Genomic DNA, 18,991 nt, shown 5'->3' with positions numbered 1-18,991 from the left:
GCTGCATCACCGCCCAGCCGTTCTGAACCAAGTCAGCTTCAAGAGCCGTCTCCCCCCTTGTAGGTCATCAAAGTGGTCTTGGATCTTCAGCTTTGTGCTTCCTTTGCACCGTAGTGCTCAGCAAGTAATACTAATCAGTTGTTGCGTTAATTTATATTGAGGAGCCTTGTGAAGCTCCTTTTTTAATTATAGTGGCTAATCGGGTTGGAAGGGGCTGCCTGTGCCAGGCAGCTTTGGCACTAAGCAGCGAGCTTGTGCAAATGGCACCAGAAGAAAGACTCCCAGCCCGAAGCCCCCTGGTTATGCCACTCCAGCGTGCGGTAGATTAAGCTTTGGCCCGGGACCAGAAAGCATTAAGCACCAGTTCCCTGGTTTGCCTTAGGCCTCGCGGTGACCTGCCATCCGGCAGCAGCACTTAAAACGCATTTCAGCTGCGGGAAACAGCTGGCTCTTTGGCTCGGGCTGCAGTCCTGAGCAGGCAGGGAGCAAGGGGGGAGCTGGAGCCGGATTCCCTGCATCTGTGTCTCTGACCTGGGCTTGGCGTGTCCGTCCGTCCGTCCGTCCGTCCAGACATCGGTCTGCCCGGTCTGCACGTGCTCTTACCGAACTGAAGGGAATTGAAGGCGATTGGTCGTCTGCAGCCCCGGCAGGAGATGGGAGAATGCATTGCAGCATTCATGAGGCTCTGGACGCGTCGGCCCCCGAGTTACTGCACGAGAGCGGGGATCTGGGTTTTCCACCGCGTTCGTTCTCGCCGGGAAGCTGTTGAAGCTGTTTTACTTTCGTTTGCGGGTTTATTCGCTTTTAGAACTTTGCACCAGCTGTGGCTGCTTCACCCGATTATAGGCAGGCTATGAATTTAAACCATCATCAGTGAAGCAGTTTCAATATCTTGGAAGACAGGAATTCGACGTTCCCTTCCACACCTGGGTTTTCAGTTTGCACGTGGATATTTGCACAGTTTCTGTCGGGTCAAGAAAGGGGTTCATTTTAAAAACCTTAACCACGGCACTGCTTACGGAAAACAAATTTTATTACAACGCGGAGATTCGTTTATATTGTCGCTAACCTGCCAGCTGACGAAATCGAAGCTCCTATTGTTTGGGTCACAGCAGACCTCATCGATGTCGTTTGAGTTGTAAAGGGCGAGACTTGTAGGATCAAATCTGTAAACGTGCCTTACATCAGCTGCATTTCACATGTAGCTGTAAGGAGACCTGTATTGGTCTCCCTCGGCGATCAGTTCTACCCTTCTCACCCATTGTTTTGCCTGTTCAATATCGCCGTGTTTTTCTAGACGAGACTTTTTTTTTCCCTTTTCTTTTTGCTTGCTTTTTGTTGTGTAGCGGAATACACTTCCAGACACCGTTCTGGGCCGCGTTCCAGCTCCTCTGGTGAAGAAGAGCTTGGGTTCAGCTGCCACAGCCTGGCGCAGGAGGCAGCGGAGATATTTTGACAGGCTCTGGGCAGCTCCTCGCCCAGGACGAAGTGACCCAGGTTCAAATGGACTTGCAAACCCGGGCTTGTGGGGAAGCTGGCCCTGGTGGTACTTGGGCGGTGAGGTGGTCAGTCGAGCAGGTGACATCACTGGTCCAGCAGCCTGGACGTTGCTCTCCTCCTTTTACTGGTCCTTGAGTCTGGGTTTCGGCCCCGGTTTTAAATGTGGAGGCTGCAGAATGTGTCAGTAAGGCCTGTGAAGTGCAGAAAGATGTAAGAACTGAGGGGACACTTTGACGCGGTTAACTCTCTGACTCCGAGCGTGTCGATAGCAGTGACGGGCTGGGAGGGGAAGGGAAGAGAGGTTCTGTGTGGTGGCCTCACCTCCCACGTGAGGTCATCGCGACCGGAACCACATGTACCCGGGCCCAGGACTCGACCCGGCCTTGTCGTGGTGCCGCCCTGTCTTTGGTGGGCATAGTTGCCTCCAGAATTAGCGGATCTTCCATAGTGCAGTGCATCATGTCCGTTTAGGAAACAGTGGTGTGTTTCGGCTTAACGCACAGTTTTGGCGCATTGTTTAGTAAGTTGCTGCCATGTGGGTGAAATATACAGTTAAAGAGATCATTGTTAAATGCATCCTGCCTTTAAAACAGCCCTGAATGTGAACTGTACTTCCAGACAGATGTTATCAGAAACGTCTGTGATAACAAATTGTGCCTGACTGCTTGGTTTGCACTCAGAACGGTGGCCCACTTTAATCTTTATTCATTTTTTCCCAGCAGAAGATGGCTGTGGAATGGTGTTGCTGCTGTTTCCTTTCGGGGACACGAGTCATTTTCTCTCCTCTCTGTCTGGCTCTCTTTCCAGCAACGCTGCTCATGGGTTCTCTCTTATTCCTGTGGACAGCTTGAAGGTAACCATGAAGGAGATCCTGCAGAAAGCGCTCAAGAAGAGGAAGGGATCGCAGAAAGGCTCAGGTAAGTTATTTGGGCTTTTAAGTGTTCTGTGCAGTTGGCTGCTATCCTGGGGTAAGGGTTTGGGAAAGGGGGGTTCCCTTGTAGATTTTCTCTAGGGCCGATCACTGCGGCCTGCATTAAGCTCCAGCCACAGGAAGAGACTGTACCCACTCAGAGCCCATCGAAGACTCACCTTGTTATATCTTTTTTTTTATCCCTTAAAAAAGAAGCTGCTCTTGATCGTCTTTGACCTGAATGCTTCCACGTTTTTCTGTTGGTTTTTTTTTTTAATATTTCATTGAGAAATTCAAGCCAGTGAAGTGTCCTGGGAGGCTCCACTAACAGGCGCTAAACATAGTCGTTCACACGAGTGATCAAAATGGTCTGGATCTTTTTCTGATCTGGTTTGGCTAGATTTGTACCCACGTGTGGATCTTGAATCCTTTAAGAAAAGATGGCGGGGGGAAACGTTTTAAATTTGCAGCAGGGCCTGGATCAATGAATGTGATCAGAAGTGTGTGTGTATAGTGGGGTTCAATGACTGTGATCAGAAGTGTGTGTGTGTATAGTGGGGATCAATGACTGTGATCAGAAGTGTGTGTGTGGCGGGGATCAATGACTGTGATTGGAAGTGTGTGTGTGGCGGGGATCAATGACTGTGATTGGAAGTGTGTGTGTGGCGGGGATCAATGACTGTGATTGGAAGTGTGTGTGTGGCGGGGATCAATGACTGTGATTGGAAGTGTGCGTGTGTAAAGGGGATCAATGACTGTGATTGGAAGTGTGTGTGTGTGTGTAGCGGGGATCAATGAATGTGATCAGAAGTGTGTGTGTAGCGGGGATCAATGATTGTGATCAGAAGTGTGTGTGTAATGGGGCGTTCCAGTCGGAATGGAGGGGCAGCAGGTGTCTTGACGTTCAGTTTCTCAGTGGAACCTGAGCATGGAGGAGCGGTTTCAGGACCTGCTGTCAGTGGATGAGGAGGCTGTGCAGGGAGAGGAGAAGCGATCGGCGCGTTCGCCCTCGTGCGCATATTTGTAACATGAAAGACGCAACAGAAAATGCGAAGCGGCGAGGAGAATGGCTGAAAGACCGAGAGGAGGCAGGCAGCCACGCTGGAGTCCTGCGCGCGCCTCCCCGCGATCTGGCCGGCAGCCAGAAGCCATTGCTCCCCCTCTGCCGCAGCGCCCCGGTCCAGATGTGCCAGCGGCACGTTTCGGATTTTGCCAGCTGACTGCACCGTTTGATAACCCGCTCTCTGGATGCCCATCACCGGCCGCAGAGATGGAATTAAATGATGATGATCTTCCCACAAGTTGGGAGAGGAAACAACGCATATAAATCTTGATTTCATCTCAGCATGAGAAGTCTTTATCCATCATCACTCTTAATGAACAAGTCATTAGCTGCGATGAATGGCGCTCTGGGTTCCCTTTCAACACAGCTTTTGTTCACATTTTAGGGGCGACTTTTACGCCCTTTCTGGGGGTCAAACTTACTTCCTCAGATGTGGGGGAGACCCCTTTAATCCCTGAGGTCATTCTGAAAGCGTGTTCCTGTCTTACAGGGAGGGGGGGAAGATCCTCCTTTTTTTTTTTGGTTTGTTGGTTTTTCCCTGAAGCTTTAAATTCTCGTCCCCCAGCAGCCCGTGTGAGCAGCCTCTGTTAAGATGGTTTTTGTGTGTACAGTCTCCCACCTGCTTCAAGCTAGGAAAGTAAATAGAAGCTGTTTTTTTTAGAACTGTTGTGAACCATATAGCTAAGAATCTGCTTTCTCCTCTATATGTTAAATTATTCAAAATCATTTATTTTCTCAGACACAGGCGACTTTTTAACCATCAGTGTAATTAAGATGTCTTTCAAACAGTGTGTTATAATTTGTTTATTCTTTGCTGTGTTGGCTTGCAGTCAGCCTTTGAACTGTGTGTTGAGGGGCCACAGGGTCCTGTCTTGCAGTACTCCACTGCGCAGGAGATTAGCACGCAGTGCCACAAAATTTACATCTTTAAATGTTCTTCAAGAAGCGGAATTAAGTGCATGCGCTGATTTTCAGCATGCTAGGTTTTACACAGCATTAGCTTTTTATTTCCTCTCTAGCAAAAATAAAAATGACCTGGAGCTTCTCTTTTAAAGCATGAAGTGCTTCTCGCGCGTCTTTTATGACGAGTCTCGGTTCAACTAAAAGCTTCTTAAACACTTTAATGGCATGTATACCCCCAGGCTACCAAATGCAGATCCTCATCCACCTGCATAAAATTTGAATGAAAGAGTTGCAGGAGGCCCAGCTTGTCTGTGAAGCCACATCGCTGACGGGCTCTTTCAGAGCTGAGCGTGGCCCACAGCAAGGCTTGCTGCACACAGCTTTTCATCACTGCGGCTTGTTAGTGACCGCTAGCCTGCTCCGTTGCAGAGCGACTGCTGAAGTGATCCAGCATTAAACAACTCGAGAGAGGTTCCACACAACGTAGAAGAGAAACCTGTCATGTACATAAACGTGCAGCTGGATATCATCAAGCATGCTAGTCACAAATAAGCCAGGCTAGCGCGCAAGTGCAGTTTGGTGGCACTGTGGCTCGTCTTGTGAGGGTCCGGGTTCTACGGAATCCTTGGGTCTCCACAAACTACAGGGCATTTTTAAATTCACCCTGTAAAACACTTTATTCACCCCCCCCCCCCATGGGTGAATAAAGTATTTTCAGTTGAACTGAATTATTAGGAGGCAGTGGAAGTTGACACTTCTGAGTGCGCACTTGCCGGTTCCCCCCAGTCATCGTATCGGTTTCTGAACGCGTGCGTAGGATTTTGAAGGTGTGAAAAAACGTTGTTGTGTACAACTGACCGCTCCAGAGCAGTTGCGACTCCAGACCTAGGAGCGGAGCGGAGCACTGGTGTCTTTCGTTCGCACATTCTTCTGCCCCGCCCCTGTCTCGTCAGGGGCTCAGCCCGGGAGCTGTAGGCTTGTTGTAGACGTGGCTTCTCTCGGCGTTTTCTCATGCAGAAATAGCGGCGCAGCTCTGGTTTGAGCAGGGAGCAGAGGTGTTTCATTGGAGCTTGTCAAGACACGAGGCTACCTAACGGCGGGCAAGAATCCCGGGATGCGTTTTCTGGAATGTTTGAAATTTCTCCTGTTTGGGTTATCGAGTCTTCGAGAGGCAGTGTCCGGTCCCAGCGCTGCGCCATCATGTTCCTGCGCGTCTGGAACCGGGGTGTGTGTGGAGGAAGACTCCTGGGCTTGGACCTGGACCGGCTGCTGCTCGCCGTTCATCTCGGAGTCTGTGGAGCGGCTCTGCACAGCTGTGCCTCGGCACCACTCGGCTTCCTCCTGGGCACAGCGGCCCTCGCCTGGAGCTCCGTGCAGGGACGGCTGTGGAAATGAAAACGTGTCCTCTGTCCTCCTGTTGTCCTCCTGCTGGAGGTCTACTCCTCCCCAGGCTCCGCGTCCCTTGTGGGCGGCATGTCCCTTTGTTTGTGTGCAGAAAGGACAAACACCCATTACCGCGTGTGTCAGCTTCATAAACAACAGCAGCTCTTCTGCGGACATCAGTAGGGGGTTAATAGAAGCACTGCATCACTGTTCTGCGCTCATGATTTGAAGGAAGCTCACCTGAACAGAAGAAATGGATTGAAGGTGGGGGGGTGTGTGTGCGTGTGTGTGTGTGGCGGGGGCAGCTCTCTAGGAGGGCTTAAACCTGTTTGGGAGACACAAAAATCTCTTTGTCAGCAGTGCTAAGTCATAAGAGTGTTTATCTGAACATTTCCAAGAAAAATGCAAACAAGGCTTTGAAGTTTGCACAAATCATTAATAGTTCAATAACGGTAAAGCTCTCCCCTTTGGCCTGTGTATGTGTCCTTGATACTGCAGATATCCTGACAGCAGAGCACAGAGTGGCTTTCTGACCCCTGGGCAGACTGCCTCCGACCCCCAGGTAGCCTGTCGCCCTGATCACCGACCGCTCAGTCCCCAGCAAGGGAGGGATCGTCAGGCGGGCAGTACCTGCAGAAGGCAGTCCGTGTGGACTGGAGAGTCTGGCACGTAGCCAGTTGATGGCCGGTGCTTTTAAGGTTCAGCGGTTCGGTTAGGGCTTTTCTGGGTTTTTATTTCTTGGAGCCCCTTTTCAGCTTCCAGGCCCAGGTTTAAGCATGCAAGGGCTGAGCCCAGTCTCCGCACGAGCTCAGAATGTGAAGCTCATGGCACCCTCAGAGCCTCCTCCTGTGGTCGAGATGCGCAGACAGGCTTGGGGGAAAGCTCCCCAACTCTGATCATGCCCCACACCCTTTTTTAAAGATAATTAAGGAAGACAGCAGTCCTATTTACGGTTCTCATTCTATAAAATGATCCCAACTACAGTCTCTCGTGACCAGTAATGTGATAGTGCCTAAGGCACTGTTTTCAATTACTCACAAACACAAGAGCCACTCTGCTTCTCCCTCGCAGAGGAGACCTCGGAATCCTGATTGAGACATGGAAAACAAAGAAATCCGAACTTTTTTTTTTCAATTATTGATTTAGTACTTGCACTCCATGTGGCTTGTTCTTTCTTTTAAATGTGCAAGTGTTTTTTATTTGAGTCCTTTCTTCTGTTGGCTTGTCGTGCCTTAAACGCATGTGTGTAATCACTGCAGATATGGAGCTGGCAGAAATAGGCATGTTATTAATTAATGGTTTTGTTTTTTGTTCTGTTGATGGTGCTCTCCTTGAACTTTCAGAAACTAACTGAGCTGGCAGTAATGAAGGGAGTTATTGACTTTCAAATGGGCTCGTCGGGCCTGTGTAGTGTGCACTTCAAATTAAAACTTCAAAATTAGTCATATTGACATAAGAAACATTAAATGAAGCTGCCTCATGCATTGCTTTTTAAGCTTCATTGACAAAAATGTTGCAAGGTACTCCCAGAGTTAGTGCCTGCACTGTACTACTGAGTAAGTGCCTGCACTGTGCTACAACCCGAGTAAGTGCCTGCACTGTGCTAATACCCGATTAAGTGCTCTTAACTCTCCTTCTCTCAGGATACAGGTATGCCTCCATCAGGTTGCTCAAGTGTTCTAGTGGTGAGTTTAGTTGCCAGCTGTCTGACACCAAAGGAACTGGTCATGGTGTATACAATGGAAAAGCATTCTAGATTTTTTTTGGTCAGTGTAATACCCTGAGCATTTAATAGGAGCAGGCGACCAGTGTGGGAAAATAAGATATTAAGTTAAAAAAATATATATACACGCGGAGAGACAAGGTATCTTATTTTTAAGGTGCTTGCAGCCGGCAGAAGGGCGATCAATACTGTCTGTGGCGTTCCACAGCAGGAGAGATAACATCTTTGCTGGGTGGGGAAAAAACACTCCCAGCTGGTAAGCAGTGAGCTGCTAGAATGGTCTCTGTCGCTCACCCTGAAACCCCATTAAGAGCATCAGAAAGGTCACAAAAAAGAGGGGGCCAGTTGGCCCATCTAGTCCATTCTCCTCCAGGAGCCGGATCCCCTCCAGCCGTGTGATGAAAGAAGCCCAGGGTAGCTTGTTCCAAACTCCCACAGCCTTTTGTGCAAGGAAGAGCCTCCATTCCCCCGTTGCACAGCAGGGCCCCTGTACTCTGCTGTAGAGGACTCTGCCTGGCGCAGAGTGCGAGACCTTGAGCTAACGAGCAAGAAGTGCAGAGATTAAACACGGGCTGGAAACCTGAGTGACCGAGGTGGGTTAACTGCTTTAATGGGGCCTTTCAGAGGAGGCAGGAATTTAATTTCTTAAGACAGCAGACGACCTATGAAATGCTATTAGAGAAAAAAAAAGAAAAGAAAAACTAAAATGATAGCTGAGATAATTTTGTTGCACCTATTCCTAGACATGACCTTTATTTTCCACAGTCTGTCATGATCAACGGCTTGGGGGGGGGGGAGGTGCGGTGGTGTGATCCTTTTAAGAATGATGATGACTAATGCTTTGGATTTAAATGAAAACAGCTGTGGTAGAATAACATCAGGGCCCCCTTTGTGCTGTCAAGATTTCAGGTTTTTAATTTTTTAAGTTGTGTGAAGTATCGGTTGAAAATGGGTTTGGGAATCGTCTGTAAATCTCACTCTGGCGGATTAGCCTGAGCCTGGAGGAAGCCAGAAAGTAACTGAAACCATCGACCGAAGTAACAGAATTGCTCCGGTATGACGGAGCGGAAGACACGATATTATTTTCAAGGCTTTTTTTTTTCATCTCTCCATCTCGCGTCCCCCTTCTTTCTCATTCTTTCCCTTTGCCCTTGCCAAGCAAGTGTTTGAAATTATCTCATTTGGTTTAATCTTCGTAATTGATCATTTAACTGAAGAAAAGGGACACAGTTGTGTTCAGTCTTGCAGGCGGAGGGTGTTCTTCCCTCGATTGGTGGCGCATGTGTTCCCCCTAGTCGTGCAGTTCATGTGGCCCTGGAAATTCACACATGTGTGCAGAGAGACGGGCAGACGGACAGCTAGACAGGCCTGTCGAAATCCTAGGAGTCACAGACAGCTGATGAGTGGTTCCCAGCCAGTGGGAGCTGTTCTTATGGAAGGTGATGTTCCCAGTTACTGAAGGCTCCCCTTATGTTGCGAGACCTGTCTCTTTAGCATAGATTTTAGATGAGACTTGCTCGTACCTTACAAGTAGATGGATCTATTCCCAGCGGAGGGTAGCTGCTGAGGCTCCTGCTAAGGTAATGGAAGGCAGAAACTATTTTAAATGCTTTGTACTGCCATTCAAAATCACTGTGAAAGTACCAGAGCAATAACCCCTGCTCAAACATCTGTGGTGGCTCTTATTTTATTTTTTTTAGCAGAAGAGCATTCATTTTGGTGTTACTGCACTGCTAGACTAACGCAGCACTTAGTGTTAATTAAAGGATGATTCTTAGAACAACAGTGGTTTGGGGTTTCACGTTAACTCCAGAGTAATAGTTTTAAGTCAGCTGGACTACTGTAGAAACATTTCTTTAACCACTGAACAATGGGAATACTGTTTAGTACTTGCATGTAAGAGGTCTTGTGAAAGAAAACGCAATGCCTAACATTCTTTTGTCCTGTAAATCAAAATGTGCCCATTCTAATTCCTCTAATCAAGTGCTTTAAATTTTTAAATTTCATTAGGTTTCTAAGTGGAGTGTTCTGGCATATTTAAACCTTACAAAACAACGACTTCTCAAAAAGAAACAGTCCTGGCTGTAAAATGTTAATTGTTGTTCTAGTAATATGTTTTACAGTTGTACTTAATAAACGGAATGAGCCGTGTGCTGTCAACAATATTAGATTATCACGTTATGTTTTTTTCATCCGGTTTCGCATGTAAGAGCCTGACTTTTAAGTAGGACGTGGCAGAGGATTGGAAAATTCTTTCTTAATTTCCAAAACAGGTTGCTTTGTCAACAAGCAAAGCGTGCAGAGATTGTAGGTGTGCTTTCGCTGGGGACCTTGTGTGGATTTCCCCCATGTGCACTTCTGCGTTTTTGACAGCTCTGTCTGTAAACAGGTGTCTCCGAATTCTGCGCCATGCCTCTCTGGTTTTCCGGCTGCAGAGTGATGCCTGATGAGGAAGCCTGTTTCTCAGTATAACTGAGACGCTGGCAGATGTCACCACATTTTCCCCCCTTCCCGTTTTCCTTATCATCTGCTGCACAGCTCCAGGGCTTCGCTGTGGAATATCCAAACTCAGGCGCGATTGGAAGAGAGAGTGATGCCTGCTTGCGTTGTCGAGCCCCAAAGAGATGTTTGCAGCTGTTGACATTTATTAAAACTCTGTACACCCGTTGTTTCACTCCAGGTTGGCTTTGATTTCTTTGTTTGTGTTTGTTTGTTTTTGGTGCTTAAGATTTTTTTTTTATCATCGCTTAGTCTGGGACTCCGCGAGGCAGTTGTCTGGGGTTTGTCAGAGAAGTCAGGTGAGATGCGGTGGACGAACTGAATCTGCTTTACAGATCTCCTCTGAAGTGCATCTTCCTTTGTTTTTTTCTTTGAAAGATGCGTCTTCCCATTCAGCGGCAAGCACTTAACAAAGAAAAGCTCACACAGGTGCATAGGACAGCATGCCTCTCCCCATCTCCCCCCCCCACCCCCCCCCGGTCTGGGCTTGTAGGAGCCGGCCTGCTGTCACTCTGCAGAGAGGTGAAATTGGTTCGAGCTGCAGCCTTTCTTAAGCCACTGGCCGAGGTGTCAAAATCCCCTGACACCGGTGGAATAGCTGTCGCCCCGGATTTAGAGGCTGAGCCGCTGAGATGGGTCCCTGTCCTCTCGGCCGGACCGGAGTTGCAGGAGCCCAGGGGGCTGGCCAGAACAGCATGGTGCTGTGTCTGTGTACCTGCTGCACGGCTTCATTACTGTGACAAGTCTTTGGGGGAATTTGAGGTTCTCCGTCTTGGGGCCAGAAGGGGGGATCCCGAACTCTGGCTTCATTCTTGGCCCCCTGGCCTTCGTTCCCCCAGCCCTGCCGAGGCCATGCTGAGCAGTGAGTGACCTCACTGAGGGACCGGCCCGGGTGGCCAGAGGTTTGAGCAGGTCCCACTGTCTCGCCCGACCCGCGCTCCTGTCCGGACTGCCTGCGCGGTCCTCGGTGGGCCAGGCCCACTCGCAGCAGCAGTAAAAGTGGTAACAGATGTGGAGAGAGGAGAGCGACAGCTACAACACTTCCTTCCTGTCAAATTATTTATTTGTGGATGTTTCTTGTTGTGTTGTGGATGCCTGTGAGACAAGGTATTCCCATCTGCCCGTTCCAATCGCAATATGCAATATTTGTTTTTTTGCAGAAGGCTTGTCTAGAATTGCACTGACCTCTGGGAAGGCCCAGTGCTGTCTGGGTTAGATGCAGGACACTATTAGCTCTGAGGTCAAAGGTACTGCATTCCTTTCTGTCCTTAACCAACCTGTAATAAATCCAGCGGAGGTCAGATTTTAAGCCAGAATAGCAAGGTGTGAAGTGTGGCTCGGTCATTTGGCAGTAGTGTATGTTTTCAGGGCGGTTTATTGCAAAAAGAAAACGCCAGTTAGTTTCTAAGTAGTGTAATTCTGTCTCGCATCAGTAAAGAAGCTGAAAGCGAACTTTTCCCTGAACAGAAGAAATAAGCACGATTTCACTTCACTTTCCTGAACAGATGGGTAGACGATTAATTGGCACGGGTCGTTTGTCTGGCTGTAGACCTTTTTCTAAACTCTTGTTTCATAGGTGCTGTATCTGTATTTGCAAAGCAAACGATTTGGTCAGTTTTACCGTCAGAGTAAGGTGGTGCATGCTGAAGGAACCAATAGGGAAAAGTGGAAAAAATTGTGAAAAATACAGCACTTCCACAGCTGGGGTCACATACTCGCTAATTTTTAAATGTGATATATTGCCGACCGTCGCGATACACCTTTGTAAAATCTACAGTGATGTCTTTTTTTTTCTCTTTAGATCAGAAATAAAGAAGAAAATAAAAACCTAATCAAACAAAATTGCATTCCGCGGGACTTGATTGTTGTCAGTGGCTATCCTAACTTAGTTGATCCCAGGCGATCGCTTCAATTTAGTTATGTTTTTTATCCATTAAGTGAGAACTGAATGATGGTGATTTGTTTGAGGCTCAGTGTCTGTAGAAAATTGGGTCGCTGATAAAAACCCTGTTATCAAAGGGGGCTACTTTCTCATTTACATTTAGATGAGTATTGATTATTTATTTACTCAGTGGAGAAGGATTCTTTTCCAATCTTATCTCCCTCGTCTGTGCTTGTCACCTGAAAAAAAAAGAGATAGAGTTCTTGACACTGTGCTAAGATAACAGCATTTTGTTGAACAGATAAAACTTGGAATGGGGCTTTTTTTTCTTTCTTTTCCTCTCGCTTTTGACAGAAAGAGAAAGTTTTCAAAATTAAAACTGATGGCTTGTGTGTTGAGAAGCTCCCCCAAAAAGGCTCTCAATTTGCCCTGGTAATGAGGAAAATTGGCTGTCCAGTAATGGTCGAAGTCCTTCTGGAGAGCAGATTTGTCTAAATTGTCTAAATTGTATTGGAAATGGTCTATTTTTATCATTTAATGAAAGTGACTTTCTGTGAAGAGTATCCTGTAATAAACGGCGGTAGATAATGTTTTCATAGCACCGGCTCTGTGTTCTAGAGAGGTTTTAACTTTGATGACTGTGGCTTTCTTCTCCTCGTACTCAGCTCTTAATGCCTGTGTATGCTCCTGTGGTTATTCTTCAGTGTTTTCTGAGCACAAAGAAAAAGCAATATTCTCAAAAGGCTATATGAAAGACCTGTTGGAAGTAATTTGATCTTTGATTTGTACTGTACTTTTTAACCTATGGATAAATCTAGAGTATTGGGTGGTACAGATTGGTTCTTGGAACATGTAAAGGGAGGAAGAGATTCATGGTGAACCAGGAATGTGTATTCCGAAGGAATGTGCTGCTGCATGACCACATCCAGTCACGAACTGGGGGAGCTTGGAGAATACTTGTTGGAAACAGGGTGTTTTCGTAGTGTTACCCAGTGTTCTCCACTCCAGAGATCTTAATACTGAGCTCTCAGCAAGGTCTTTGTGGTGTTGGTGTTGCCAATGAGGGGTGGCACCTTGTTTGGTTGTCCGAGCCCATGCCACCATGTGGGTATTGTAGTTGGGGTGCCATTACCCCCCCCCACCGCCACTGGCATTTCAGGCTTGCAGAGTGCAATGGAGAGACGCAGCCTCTCGGTTTAAACTGGTTTTCGATTGGTATCTTGCAGTTTTTTTTCCTTTTCTTCGGCACCTTTGGCCCAGAATAAATTCAGCCCCTCACGCAGTCTCTCAGCACAATAACAATAATTACTGTAATTTGATGCCAGATCTGTCTGAATACAGCTTGATAGCTTAATAGCCTCCCACACCCCCTCCTCCTCCCTCGCTCCCTCTCTGTCTTCCCTGGTCTCGCTCTTCCTCGTGTTTTTCGGGGGGAGATTCAGAAGCAGGAACAGGCAGAAAGGCCGTCTCCTCCAGCACGCGGCAAGAGAGGCCAAGTTTCCCACATACCTCCCTCCGCTGAGCGGGGACCAGCGTTGGGAGAAGTCGCTGGACTAGGGAGCTGTGGGTGTCCCAGTCCACGGAGCCAGTTTTGGAGGTGTGTGATCGCGTGGGGTGCGGGCGGCTGTACAGAAGGGTTGCTGGGAATGGGTTTGGGGTGATGTGAGGGGAGTGGAGGAGGTGGAACTCGGGGGCTCCCGGCTGCAAAAAAAATGGGGTCCCCCGATAGGGCCTGCCACATCTTCTCAGGTATTGAACGGAGAAGCGGGGCTCTCCAGAGGTAACCCCTGTCAGTTCTGGTTTCCTTCAGAGGAAGGCAGCCCCAGCTGCAGCATCCTCATCAAGCGCCACCCCATCTCCCCGCTGCGCTCCTGGCCTCCGGAAATTTACTTTCCTTGGTCCTGCTCCGCGCGAAGGCCCAGAGTACACTGAGGCCCTAAAGCAACGCAAGCGTTCAGACTCCCGCCCGGTCAGCGCTGCCGGCAGCTTCGGGATCGACGCTGGAATATGGAGCTGGGGATGCAAAAGGGATGGGAGGTGTCGGGCGCTTAGAGCTTGGGAGCAGGAGCGTGGAGGGTCTGGAGCCAGTGGCCCAGGCCTGCTGCTGTTGAAGGAGGTTCTTAACTTTCTGGTGTCGTTCAGCTCTCTTCATGCTGATAGCCAGCAGCTGTATCGCCCTGAAACTCCCAGCTGGCAGCCTGCTGAAGCTCAGCAGCTCTGAGCCTGGCCAGTACCTGGCTGGGAGACCTCCTGGGAAAGCTAAGGTTGCTGCTGGAAGAGGTGTTAGTGGAACCAGTAGGGGGGCGCTCAGCCTGCAGTCTGTGTGGGTCCTAATGCCTTAGTTTAGTGACGGGGACACTCTACTGTAAAAAGTCCCTTTTCTTTGGATGATATGTAAAACCGAGGTCCTGACTCTTCGTGATCCCTGGTGTCCTGGCCAAATTTCCCCCCTGGCCTTTACCAGTCATGGCCTCCTAATAATCCCCATCTCTTAACTGGCCCCATCACTCTGCTCTCCTCCTCACTGAGAGCTGGTGTGTAGGGAGCGGACTGGCCCACTCTGGCTGCCATTGCTTCATCCAGGTTGGGGTACACACTGGTGGTGGTGAAGGGGAGTCCCCATTACCTGTAAAGCGCTTTGAGTGGAGTGTCCAAAGAGGCGCTACATGAGTGTAAGGAATTATTATTATTATTGTTGTTACATCATTTCTTCACTTCTTCATTTGCACCTGGGGATTCCTTTTTCTCATTCCACGTTTCCCCTCTGTCCTAGTCTTGTCAGCAAAGCAGACTACAGGAAGTCTCTTTTCTTAGTGCTCTCTGTGAATATCTGCTGTTGCTTAAGTCATACTTTATCACATGCATTTTAAAACTGCTTTACCTACACTCAGTGAAATAATTTGTATTTGAAAGTTGAATAAAAATCAGTGAAGTATATGTAAAGAGCCACCCTGACACATCACCCCCGTCTTAAGGTCAGTCCTAAAGCTCAGTGAAGTACTGAACCTTGCCTGGGGCCCAGTGCCTCACATATGTATAACACAGCGGTAATTCTGACAGCTATTTATTTAACTGCTGAAACTTTTCGTTTCTGCAGCTGGTAAATAAGACCCGCTCTCTGATGTTCAGGTGTTTCGTTTTAGCGCCTTTCCTGCTGGATTCGGAGAGTCACGCAGGGGCTCTGTGACCTTGTGCTTTTAAAATGCTAGCAAGCCCCTCCTGGGATGGAGAGCACAAATAAACCCATTACCGGCCCCGTCGTCAGCCAGGATGACCGGGAACAGTCTCGGCAATGACGGAGATGACACCACGGCATGCTCGGAAGGTGACTTACATTCCTGCTCAAGAACGGGATCCCATTTTTCTTCGTTAGCCAGTCAGTCATTAGCCTAGTTGCACATCTGGATCCCCACAGCAATTTAAGGGATATGGACTGTTCCTTCAAAAGTGTTAATTAGCCCAACTGGAGGGGAACATCTTGCTTTCCTCTCTCCCCTAATGTATTGGACAGATCAAGGTCTTTTCAAATGCAAACTTCCGGAGGAAGAGCAGGGGGAGAACCCCGGAATCGGTCTCCATCTTTCCACCTTTCCCTTTCCCCCGTCTGCCTCAGATAGCTGAGAGCAAACCTCTGTCAACACAAAGCAGGCTAAATAGCCACTAAAACACACTGAGGCTCATGGGAGTAGCGAGATCTGTTGGGTACTTTTTGCAGATTTTTAAAAAATGAACTTTGACTCTGGGCTTTTTTTTTTTGTGCATTACCCTTAAATACTGCGCCCGACGACTGGCCATGTAAAGAAACGTAAAGAGATTATATGGGTTCTTGTTTCTTGGTAAATACTGTGCTTAGCAGTTTAACCTCAGCGGCTCACATCAGTGGTGCTGAAGCCTTCCTGCTCTTGAATATAGGCTTTCTGATTAGTCACAGAGACCAGCCCCGTTCCCTCTTCGTGAAAATAGTTCAAATTTGCACCTACATCAGAAAAGGGTCTGTGTCTTCTGCAGCCATAGTTTCGCCAGTTTTCCACAGATTAAAATGTATTAACTGTTATATAGAAATTGCCCTGGGGGGTCAGTAGCATTTCCCTTTCTTCTGTGGAGGTCACATACTTTTTAAGGTTCCCGTGACATTTTGGAAACTACTTGCAAAAGGGTAAACACTGCCCACAGTCTTTGCCCTACTTAGAGTGACAAGTTTATTTTTTTTTTGTATTTTAAAAAAAAATAACTATGAAACCGGTTACTTGTCTTTCGCAGATTGTGAAATTGCTGCGAATTCCCTGCTGTCTGCATGGCGATGCTCTGATGGGCTCTCTGTTGGCGGCAGCGATGTCTACAATCTGCTCTGTCGTTTAAACGTAATATGTATTGATTTATAAGGACAGTTCGTATTAAATTATATATCCTGAAATAATGCAATGTTCTAGACCAGGTCTCCTGTGCTCTTTGCTAATTCAGTCTCTTGGGGTCACTGCTACTTTAATAAAAATACAGTTGCCTGTGGCACACAAACACACACACAGAAAAACAGGCGCATTACAACAATTACTTTCCTTACAGGGTTAAGCTCCTGCCATTGAATTTCATGATATTTTGCTTCTCTTGCCAGCACAGTGTTTTCTAACACCGCTAAGAGAAAACATTTACTGTACAGCAACACGCTGAATCAGATCAGCCTGGTGACTAAAATGTAAATAACCTGGTTTCAGTCACGGATCTAAGGACTTTACGGACTTGTGTGTAATGGCAGTCAGGAAGCGGGTGGTATGCAAGCTTGATTCTTAGGCCTCCACCCCGATTGCGCTGCTGTGTGTTGAAGCTCTGTCCTGCCCTGGCGCCGGTGCTGCTGGACGTGGCTCAGGTGGCACTAGCTGTGTCAGGCAGAGCAGGGGCCACAGGCAGGTGGAATCCGGAAGAGCCCTCTAAGCATCCCCTTGTCTTTGTTTGCTGTGTTAAGCTCTTGGAGCTACACGCCCTGTGAGAGCCTGTGATTTATTCTCGGGAGATCTCTGGTGCTGGACTGGTGAGTTTGCACCAGCTTGGAATAGCCCTGCCCTCTGCCCTTTGCCCTCTGCCCCCTGCCCTGCTGTTAACGCTTTCTGGAAGACCCTGCTGGTGGTTGGGAACCCCCCGAACCCCCACTGTGGCTTTCTCCGGAGTCCTTAAACGGAGCAGCATTTTAAAAACCTCTCCTTTATTCTCTCCCCTCCCTGTATGCCAGAGCTTCCATTAGAAGCCAAAGCACTGTGGCGTTCAGGGAAAAGTAAATGAATTTCAGCTGATTTCTGACCTAAAGTTGGCCGAGCCTGCGTTTCAAGTTTTCTGCCCCCCCCACCCCCTCATTCTCTTATATTGTTCTCCTTCTCCGCGACATAATTGTCTGAAATCTCCGCGAGCCAAAGAGGTCACTGAAAAGGTTTTCCATTTCCATTGAGATGAGTACAGCCTCTTAAGACGCTGCGAATCTGATGGCCCTCCCCTGCGGCAGCCCCCTGGCGTGCACACCAGCCCCTGACCTTGACATGCGCGAAGGGGAGCTGCAGAGAATCCGCCGGGCCCGGCCGCGTCTCGCCCTGCCTGCGGGGGATCGGAGAGAGCAGGCCGGTGGGCCAGGCTCGCGCGTGCAGGAAGCTGCTCTCTGGCACTTCCTCTGCCCTCGGACACGTCAATGCTGTGCTGTAGTGGGAGAGCAGAACGGGACGGGGGGGCGTTGTCCTGTCGTAGCACTTGGACACTCATGGTTCCCACTTCTTCACGCTGGGGTTTGTGATAATGGACTGCGTACTTTGTGCTTTCGGACTAAGAAGGATGTTTCTTTGCACAATGCCTAGACGTGTTTTTTAACCTCCCTGTTGAAAGTAAGAACATTTGAGCCAGCGAGTGGTTACAGACAAGGAGAGGCCTTTTAGCCCTTTTTTATCCCTTATAGGTTGTTTGGAGGGGCGGTTTTCTGAATCTTAAAAGTTGCCAGAGAGTTGGCTTCGCAAATATGGCTGGATGGGGGGGGAAAAAGTGCCTGTTGTTTTAAGTTTTAGGTCATTTCCTCTTAATTTCCTCTGGTGATCCTGTGTTCTTGTGGTATTGTTGAGTTTGATGCAGTCTCTTGGGGTGGTTTTTAAGGGGTTTTAAAAGGTCTGTCATGTATTCCCTGTCCTCATTGTACAGCAAGCTCAACAGCTCCTGTCCCGATCTCGGGAGCTCAGTGGACCAGTTCCAGAATTTTAAACCAGTACCCCTCTATGGTGATGGGGGACATGGCCCCGACTTACGGCTCTGTTTGTGAACCACACAAGGCGTCCTGGTCTTGTTCAAGCCCAGAATGGACTTGTCTGGCCTCCCTGAAGATCTGCCTTAGTTCCACTGCTGAAGCAGCTCCTGTCTTCTCCCCCCGCCCCCTGAGGGGCAGCTGCGGCTCTGCAGCTGAGCCTGCGACACAGGCGGGTCCAGCAGCCATGTCACCCTGCAGCTCCCAGCTGGCTGCCCACTGGAGCTCAGCAGCTGTGGGCCTGGCCAGTACCTGGATGGGAGACCTCCTGGGAAAGCTAAGGCTGCAGCTGGAAGAGGTGTTAGTGGGGCCAGCAGGGGGCGCGTTTACCCTGAGGTCTGTGTGGGTCCTAATGCCCCAGTATAGTGACAGGGACACTATACTGTAAAAAGGCGCCATCCTTCGGATGAGACGTAAAACCGAGGTCCTGACTCTCTGTGGTCATTAAAAATCCCAGGACGTTTCTCAAAAAGAGTAGGGGTGTTACCCAGGTGTCCTGGCCAAATATCCCCTTTGGCCTTTACCCATCATGGCCTCCTAATAATCCCCATCCCTGAACTGGCTTCATCACTCTGCTCTCCTCCCCACTGAGAGCTGCTGTGTGGGTAGCGTTCTGGCGCACTATGGGTGCCATCACATCATCCAGGCGGGGCTGCACACTGGTGGTGGTGAAGGGGATCCCCAGTACCTGTAAAGCGCTTTGAGTGGAGCGTCCAGAAAAGCGCTATATAAGGAATAAGGAATTATTAATGATAATTTAATAATACACAGCAGCACAGCACTGTGATTCAATGCTTTGGCAGCAAAACGGTTGCGAACAGTTGCGGCAGTAATTTTTTAGGTTTCCGGGCTCCACACTT

The 18,991-nt window shown here is 48.6% G+C and overlaps 1 protein-coding gene across 2 annotated transcripts in view; it reads left to right on the top strand.

Annotated features, from left to right (window-relative positions):
- Positions 1-18,991, top strand: part of mapkap1 (MAPK associated protein 1) — a 93,354-nt gene that overhangs the window by 42,976 nt on the left and 31,387 nt on the right. For both annotated transcript variants that reach the window (XM_088940366.1, XM_088940367.1), the window contains one exon: positions 2,308-2,417. In XM_088940366.1, the coding sequence (XP_088796492.1) occupies positions 2,308-2,417 (110 nt within the window). The remainder of the gene's footprint in view (positions 1-2,307; positions 2,418-18,991) is intronic.

This window comes from Atractosteus spatula, chromosome 23 (genome assembly GCF_055471065.1).
Source record: "Atractosteus spatula isolate fAtrSpa1 chromosome 23, fAtrSpa1.hap1, whole genome shotgun sequence".
In the NCBI taxonomy this organism is placed as follows: Eukaryota; Metazoa; Chordata; class Actinopteri; order Semionotiformes; family Lepisosteidae; genus Atractosteus; species Atractosteus spatula.
Note: the sequence above shows the minus strand (reverse complement) of the source record. Positions and strands in the feature narration are given on the sequence as shown.